Source organism: Hemibagrus wyckioides, linkage group LG22, assembly GCF_019097595.1.
Source record: "Hemibagrus wyckioides isolate EC202008001 linkage group LG22, SWU_Hwy_1.0, whole genome shotgun sequence".
NCBI classification, from domain to species: domain Eukaryota; kingdom Metazoa; phylum Chordata; class Actinopteri; order Siluriformes; family Bagridae; genus Hemibagrus; species Hemibagrus wyckioides.
Genome location: NC_080731.1, coordinates 21,968,270 through 21,976,365, shown reverse-complemented (window position 1 = coordinate 21,976,365; position 8,096 = coordinate 21,968,270). Strand labels below are relative to the sequence as shown.

General features: G+C 45.6%; 1 protein-coding gene and 1 long non-coding RNA gene across 3 annotated transcripts in view; one reads left to right on the top strand and one right to left on the bottom strand.

The window, feature by feature from the left end:
• idua (alpha-L-iduronidase) overlaps positions 1 to 3,401 on the top strand; it is a 12,033-nt gene extending 8,632 nt beyond the window's left edge. Inside the window, exons 9-14 of one of the 2 annotated variants that reach the window (XM_058375565.1) lie at positions 1 to 153; positions 244 to 365; positions 453 to 578; positions 2,592 to 2,668; positions 2,785 to 2,885; positions 3,148 to 3,401. The exon at positions 1 to 153 is cut by the window's left edge and continues 69 nt beyond it. In XM_058375565.1, coding sequence (XP_058231548.1) covers positions 1 to 153; positions 244 to 365; positions 453 to 578; positions 2,592 to 2,668; positions 2,785 to 2,885; positions 3,148 to 3,248 — 680 coding nt within the window. In that variant the 3' untranslated portion in view covers positions 3,249 to 3,401. Of the gene's footprint in view, positions 154 to 243; positions 366 to 452; positions 579 to 2,591; positions 2,684 to 2,784; positions 2,886 to 3,147 lie in introns of both variants that reach the window. The other variant, XM_058375564.1, reaches the window with a different exon arrangement.
• A 122-nt stretch (positions 3,402 to 3,523) lies between these two features.
• On the bottom strand, positions 3,524 to 5,640 carry LOC131343700 (uncharacterized). The gene is made up of 4 exons (XR_009203168.1): positions 5,490 to 5,640; positions 5,152 to 5,206; positions 4,055 to 4,153; positions 3,524 to 3,904 (listed from the first exon to the last, which is right to left on the bottom strand). It is a non-coding gene; the product is annotated as an uncharacterized LOC131343700 (long non-coding RNA).
• Between the last annotated feature and the right edge of the window lie 2,456 nt (positions 5,641 to 8,096).

Sequence of the window (8,096 nt, the reverse complement as noted above, 5' to 3'; positions counted from 1 at the left end):
CCAGCGTACACACACCCCAACTCACACACACACACACACACACTGCTGACAGCTGGCAGAGTGCCGTGCTCCTGTACAACTGCAGAGACAACACCACGTCCAACACCACGGACACCATCACACTGAACATCACAGGAGCTCCCACACACGCCGGTACACACACACACACACTGTTTCACATTCAGCTGTACCACACACACACACACTCAGAGGTGATGATGATGTTGAAACTGTGTGCTGCAGATGTGATGTATGTGATGCGCTACATGGACAATGTGGTTAGTAACCCGTATGAAGTGTGGAGGCAGATGGGCAGTCCGGATTACCCCACACTGCAACAGCTTACACAGCTCAGGGGGCAGGAGGTAACACGCATACACACACACACACACACAATTACCTATATTCATACATTCAGACCCAAGACATTAGCTGTGTGTGTGTGTGTTCAGGACGCTCAGACAGACGGCCCCATCCCGGTTCCTGCTCAGGGAGTTCTGTCTCTCAGAGTGAAGCTTCCTGTTCCCTCCATACTGCTTGTCCACCTGTGTGCTTGGCCCACACACGCACCTGGACAGGTGACACAAACACACACACATACCTGGACAGGTGACACACAAACACACACACATACCTGGACAGGTGACACACAAACACACACACACACCTGGACAGGTGACACACAAACACACACACACACCTGGACAGGTGACACACAAACACACACACACACACCTGGACAGGTGACACACAAACACACACACACACCTGGACAGGTGACACACAAACACACACACACACACCTGGACAGGTGACACACAAACACACACACACACACCTGGACAGGTGACACACAAACACACACACACACCTGGACAGGTGACACACAAACACACACACACACACCTGGACAGGTGACACACAAACACACACACACGCACCTGGACAGGTGACACAAACACACACACATACCTGGACAGGTGACACACAAACACACACACATACCTGGACAGGTGACACACAAACACACACACACACCTGGACAGGTGACACACAAACACACACACACACCTGGACAGGTGACACACAAACACACACACACACACCTGGACAGGTGACACACAAACACACACACACACCTGGACAGGTGACACACAAACACACACACACACACCTGGACAGGTGACACACAAACACACACACACACACCTGGACAGGTGACACACAAACACACACACACACCTGGACAGGTGACACACAAACACACACACACACACCTGGACAGGTGACACACAAACACACACACGCACCTGGACAGGTGACACACAAACACACACACATACCTGGACAGGTGACACAAACACACACACATACCTGGACAGGTGACACACAAACACACACACACACCTGGACAGGTGACACACAAACACACACACACACACCTGGACAGGTGACACACAAACACACACACACACCTGGACAGGTGACATACAAACACACAAACACACACACGTGGACAGGTGACACACAAACACACACACACACCTGGACCGGTGACACACACACACACACACACACCTGGACAGGTGACACACAAACACACACACACCTGGACAGGTGACACACAAACACACACACACACCTGGACAGGTGACACACACACACACACACACACACCTGGACAGGTGACACACAAACACACACACACACCTGGACAGGTGACACACAAACACACACACACACACGTGGACAGGTGACACACAAACACACACACACACGTGGACAGGTGACACACAAACACACACACACACCTGGACAGGTGACACACAAACACACACACACACCTGGACAGGTGACACACAAACACACACACACACCTGGACAGGTGACACACAAACACACACACACACCTGGACAGGTGACATACAAACACACACACACACACCTGGACAGGTGACACACAAACACACACACACACACCTGGACAGGTGACATACAAACACACACACACACACCTGGACAGGTGACACACAAACACACACACACACACCTGGACAGGTGACACACAAACACACACACACACACCTGGACAGGTGACACACAAACACACACACACACACCTGGACAGGTGACACACACACACCTGGACAGGTGACACACAAACACACACACACACCTGGACAGGTGACACACAAACACACACACACACCTGGACAGGTGACACACAAACACACACACACACACCTGGACAGGTGACACACAAACACACACACACACACCTGGACAGGTGACACACAAACACACACACACACACCTGGACAGGTGACACACAAACACACACACACACCTGGACAGGTGACACACAAACACACACACACACCTGGACAGGTGACACACAAACACACACACACACCTGGACAGGTGACACACACACACCTGGACAGGTGACACACATACATACATACATACATACCTGGACAAATGAGACACAAACACTCACACCCCTGGACTGCTCAGGACACCTTTGAACACTGATGTGTGTTTGCTGTGTTGTTGATGTATTGTGTGTGTGTGTGTTTCCTGTTGTGCAGGTGAAGGGTTTGCGCTTCGTCTCCATCACTAAAGGTCAAGTCCTCATCGTGTGGAAGGACCGTGACGTCGGCACCAAGTCTGACCATCATGAGTTCTGAGTTTACCTTAATAACCTTAAAGGTCTCGTCCTGTGGGACACATGTGGACACATGGATTTACTCCTCACACGTCTTTCTCACCTTTCACCTGCAGGTGTGTGAAGACGTACGAGGTGGAGTTCTCCAGAGACGGAGTTACCTTTCAGAGGATTAATTTCAGAGACACGGTCTTCACCTCTCACACCTTCTCACCAGGTGAGCTGGACACACACACACACCTGTCACACATCTGCTTTTCAGGCCAGATGTTCTGAACTGATCAAGATTATTAAGAAGATTCCACAAACCACATGCAGACCTGGATGTGTGTGTGCATGTGCGTGTGATGTTTTCTTCTGGTGTTTGTTCCTCAGAGTCTGGATGTGTGTGAGAGAGAGAGAGACCCTGCTGGTTCCTCCGCAGTGTGTGTGTGTGTGTGTGTGTGTGTATAATGTTTTCTTCTGGCGTTTGTTCCCAGAGAGTCTGGATGTGTGTGGATTCTACAGAGTGAGAGCTGTGGACTTCTGGGGACGAGCAGGACAGTATTCCCCTACTGAGAGATACACAGAGTTCTGCTGACCAACCGGGACACACACACACACACACACACACACACACCCCCCCTGTCAGAATCCCTTCACTGAATTTATAGATCTTGATTTTCCTTCATGATCTAATGATGTTATGTAAATATGATCATTTTTATAATCTTATTAAATCTTCCCTCACTGAGTTTAGACCAGAACAATCCTTTATTTCTTTAAGTCCCTACAGGTCTGATTTGTTTTCTCGGTTACACTGAACCCTACACACACACACACACACACACACACCCCATGAGAGTGGAAACTGAATTGATTAGAGAACATTATTTATTTCCAAATACTCCTGACAAACGGGTCACACATGAAGATCTTTACCATGTCATTGAGGAGTTAATAACGAACATCAGACATGAAGTGTGTGTGTGTGTGTGTGTTCTGGTCCTCCGAGACGTCCGGTACCGACCATGTTCATGGTCACTGTGAGGGAAAGAAACACTCGGGTGTCCAGATGGTCAGGGATCGTGATGTAATTTTACTAACACAGAGAAATCTTATTCATTGTAAAACAGCAGGTGATAATGTGGAAGAAGAAGAAGGTGAGGGATAAAGAGAAGAACGTCTTGACCTCCAGAACGGGTCCATAAACACAAACACGGCAGAGCGCTCACTTCAGGATCGTGTCTTCATTTGCTGGTGGAAAAAAACAAAAACGAGTTAAATAGACAGATCTGTAGATCTAGACTTTAACACACTGCAGAATGGTGTCACAGCACCAGGGACAACACTGTTCCCCTCACATGATTTAAAATGAACTGAATCTGAATGTGTCTCTGTCTTTACCTTCAGCCAGCTGTTTAGCGATGCGTTCCTGTTCCTCCCTCACTTTCTTTTCCTCCTCCTCAATCCTCCTCTCCTCGGCTGCTATGGGCTTCAGGTAATCTGCACAAAGGTGACATTTAAAATACATCACCATGGTGACAGACAAAACACCACCACCGCACTGACTGGCTAGCAGGGACACGCCCTGTTCTGACATCAGGTCATCTCGTCTAGTAAAAGATTCACGGCTCTAAATTGAAGCTCATACTGTGGAGGCATGTTGGGTAACCATGACGACCAGCATTAATAATATTTAAAACGTATGATCAACTTTAATCATCTCAGAAAACATGGATTCCTACAGAACTGGGCGAGGTGCAAGCTCCAAGGTAACCATGGCAACAATTATCTTTACAAAAAAAGTCATATACAGAGATAAGGGCAAAAAAACTGATAGAACGTGCGAGTGTGTGTGTGTGGGCTCCAGGTCGGACATGACGAATAACTAATCAACATCAACAATAAACAGTCACTAATGTTTATAGAGTTGAGAATTCAGATCATTTCAAGTTCATTAATAAGAATCGACTCTTCGACTCGAATTTAATGTGAATTGACTCTGATTCTGAAATCGAGATACTGAAAACGACATTTCCATGGAAACAGTGTGGTTAAATGTGCAGCCTGTGTACATCTACTAAAAAATGAAAAAGAAAACTGCTCATTCGTGCGAGTCGACTCTAAACGTTCACAAAAGAATCGATTCAGTGAACCGATTCATTTGCAAACGACTCCTCAGTACTAAACTCGCTAACCTTCACCTCACCGGCGCTGGAGCGGGGATGTGTTTAGTGTCTCAGTGTACTGAGATCATGTTAAAGGCCAGGTGAGTGTCCTGTGAAGGTGAAATAACTTAAAACTGACCACAGGAATCTGGAGCAGGAGCAGGTCACCTTTCCTGGAGCTTCATTAACATGAGGACATCGAGGATAAACTCATAGATATCCACTACTCGCCTTGTAACCGTGTGTATAATGTGTGTGTGTGTGTGTGAGAGAGAGAGAGAGAGAGAGAGAGAGAATGCGCGGTCAGTGTGTCCACTCCATGTCCGCACTCACCATAGCGCTTTTTGCCGTAGATGATCCCCACAATCAGAGCCGAGTACCTGGCTGTCTGTAAACACACACACACACACACACACACACAGGGTCAGAATCTAGCACAACACTGCTGGTCATTAACATTCACTCGGACACTAAATGACCAGCGCGGTCCTTTATCCCAGATGAACCTCCTCCAGCGCACTAACCCCGGGGCAGCTAGCTCTCACCGCTTAGCCGTTAGCACACAGCTTCATCATGACCCGGGAAATTAAACCCAGGTGTTCCCTGAAACGTTTCTTTAACCCCAGCACACTTCAGGACATTATTACACTTAATAACCGTTAATAACTGACCTTGATGAGAGGAGAAACCTGCACAGGAGGCACCATTTCGGACCGTCTTTTAGCACACAGCCCACAGAGGTCAGAGACAAGCTGGAGCAAAGGATCACGGGAAAATCCTGACGCGCGTCTTAACGTCACGGCTGTGTGTGTGTGTGTGTGTGTGTGTGTGTGTGTGTGTGTTGGGTAAGACCCGGATGTTCCCAGTGCTGCCCTCTGTCGGAGCGGAAGGGCACTGATGTATTAATATTTAATTTAATTTTTTAATTTTTTATTTTATCTGTATGCAGTGGCGGACTGGGACAGTGATGCATGCCGGGAATTTGACTCCATCCCAGGCCACCTTTGCTGCTGCCGTCAGCCTGCTCCTGTAATCCACCAGACTGATAATCCTGTAGGTCAGGGATCCTCAGTTTTGGCCCTTGAGAGGCACTGCCCTGCAGAGATTAGCTCTAACCTTAATCACACACCTGAGCACGCTGATCAGTGTCTTCAGGATCATTAGAAAATCACAGGTAGAGGAGTTCGATCAGGGTTGGAGGTAACTCTGCAGTGTACTGGCCCTCCAGGGAGAGATTTGAGGAACCCTGTTGTAGGCTAACTCTATTAGTTGACGTAACAGATAGACTATGAGACAATTATAAATTAATAAACAGGCCTAAATGAACCCTCAAAGACTCACCAGGAATACACCATCTATACTATCACACCACAGACACATAATTGGCTTTTACACAGACACTGTCAAATGTTTAAATATATATATTTTTAATGTATTTCCAAAGTCCAGGTACAGTATATCAAAAGTATCAGAAACACAAACTTAACAAAAGTTATGACAGTTTAAATAACAGATAATAATGTTCAAGAACAGAGCAGTACGAGTAAACAGTGATTAGCACTAGTAAATAAATCAAAATCCTTGGACTGAGGATGGGCAAAATAATCCCATGGATTATCAACACTTTCACTCTCATCTTTCCCTGAATCTCTCTCTCTCTCTCTCTCTCTCTCTCTCTCTCTCTCTCTCTCTCTCTCACTCTGCATATCTAATTGATCTGAAATATGAAATAAACACATTCAATAATCTATACTTATATTAATTGTGTATTACAGTCCTGCTGCTGATCTCATAAATCATAAAAGCACATATTGTTCTAAGAGTATAGCCTGCATGTTGAGTTTTGCTTAGCTTAAACTTAAAAAAAGAAAGAAAGAAAGAAAGAAAGAAATTTTGGTTAAATTTGGTTAAAATCCTCTATCCCCATCTCTAAAACACTGTGCTAGTTTGTCATTTCCTAAGATCAACATGCTCTTTTAAAACTTCTATATATTTTTAAAAAATATATTTTGTGATCATCATTAGCTTGCAGTTAGCCATGCTGTAGATGCGCGTATGCAGGTAATTAATTTTATTTATTAAAAAAATCAAATCTTGACCCTCTAACACATACACCCTCTATTCTACTTCTATGATTTCTTTTATTTATTATATAAAGATGTTAACCCACTAACACTACAACTCTCTATTCTGTCTATTTTTTATTCTTTTTATGTACTATAAAAAAAACATGCTACATGTGCTGCATTAGACACTTACATGTTGTTGCTCGTTTGTTGGTTTGATTTTATCTACTGTAAGTTGCTTTGGATGAAAGCGTCCGTCTGTCAAATGGACACCAAAGTATCGCGAGAGTGTCTCTAGCACATATTCGAGCTCACACTCTTAAGTCACTCTGGTGGTACTTTGACCTCATATACTGATCGGTCTGGGCAGCACCACTTCAAGTAGAGCACCCCTATTACCTGCCTCTGGAAATAGCCAATTAGGCAGAGCGTCGCTGATGTTGGGTCATGTGGTGGTCATTTACACTCCGCGATTTCAGGGCGGCAGGACAGGACAACCGTCAGGCCCCCGGGAAATGTCCCGGTGCTCCCGATGGCCAGTCCGCCCCTGTCTGTATGTGTTATAGAAGGCTCGATTAAAGCGGTGGATGGCATCCCTATTGTTGAAAAAATGAGAAAAAAAACATCTCCTCTGTAAAAACGGCTTCACACAAGTTTGCCTCATTTTTTTTTCCTGCGCAAAATGATGAAGAGAAGAAACAGCTGAAGTTTAAAGGAGAATTCCACTTTCAGAACAACAATTTCAAATGAATCTCCTCACCCCTGGTCATCCAAGATGTTCGTGCCTCTGTTTCTTCAGTCGTAAATAAATGATGTTTTTTGAGGAAAACATTTCAGGATTTTTCTCCATATAGTGTTCTTCAGTGGTGCCTCAGAGTTTGAACTTCCACAATGCAGTTTAACCCCAGGAGCGTCCACGACACTGTGTACTACATAATCACGTCGAAAGGTCACACGTGACGTAGAAGGAGCGCTCTGAGGCGGAGGAGAGCTCTGAAGTTGTTGACACGAAGTTATATGTACCTTACTGTTAGTAAAGAGTGTTAGACGTATTTGCACTTCCTTGCTCTTTGCACGTTCACTTTGTAAAAAAAAAGGGTCTGACGCGCGACCGTTTGAGGTGATAGTACATAGCATCGCGCATGCGCACTTTTTAACAAAATGTGGTCTAGCATTTGCTCTGGGATGCGTGTCCGTGATGCTATGTACTTT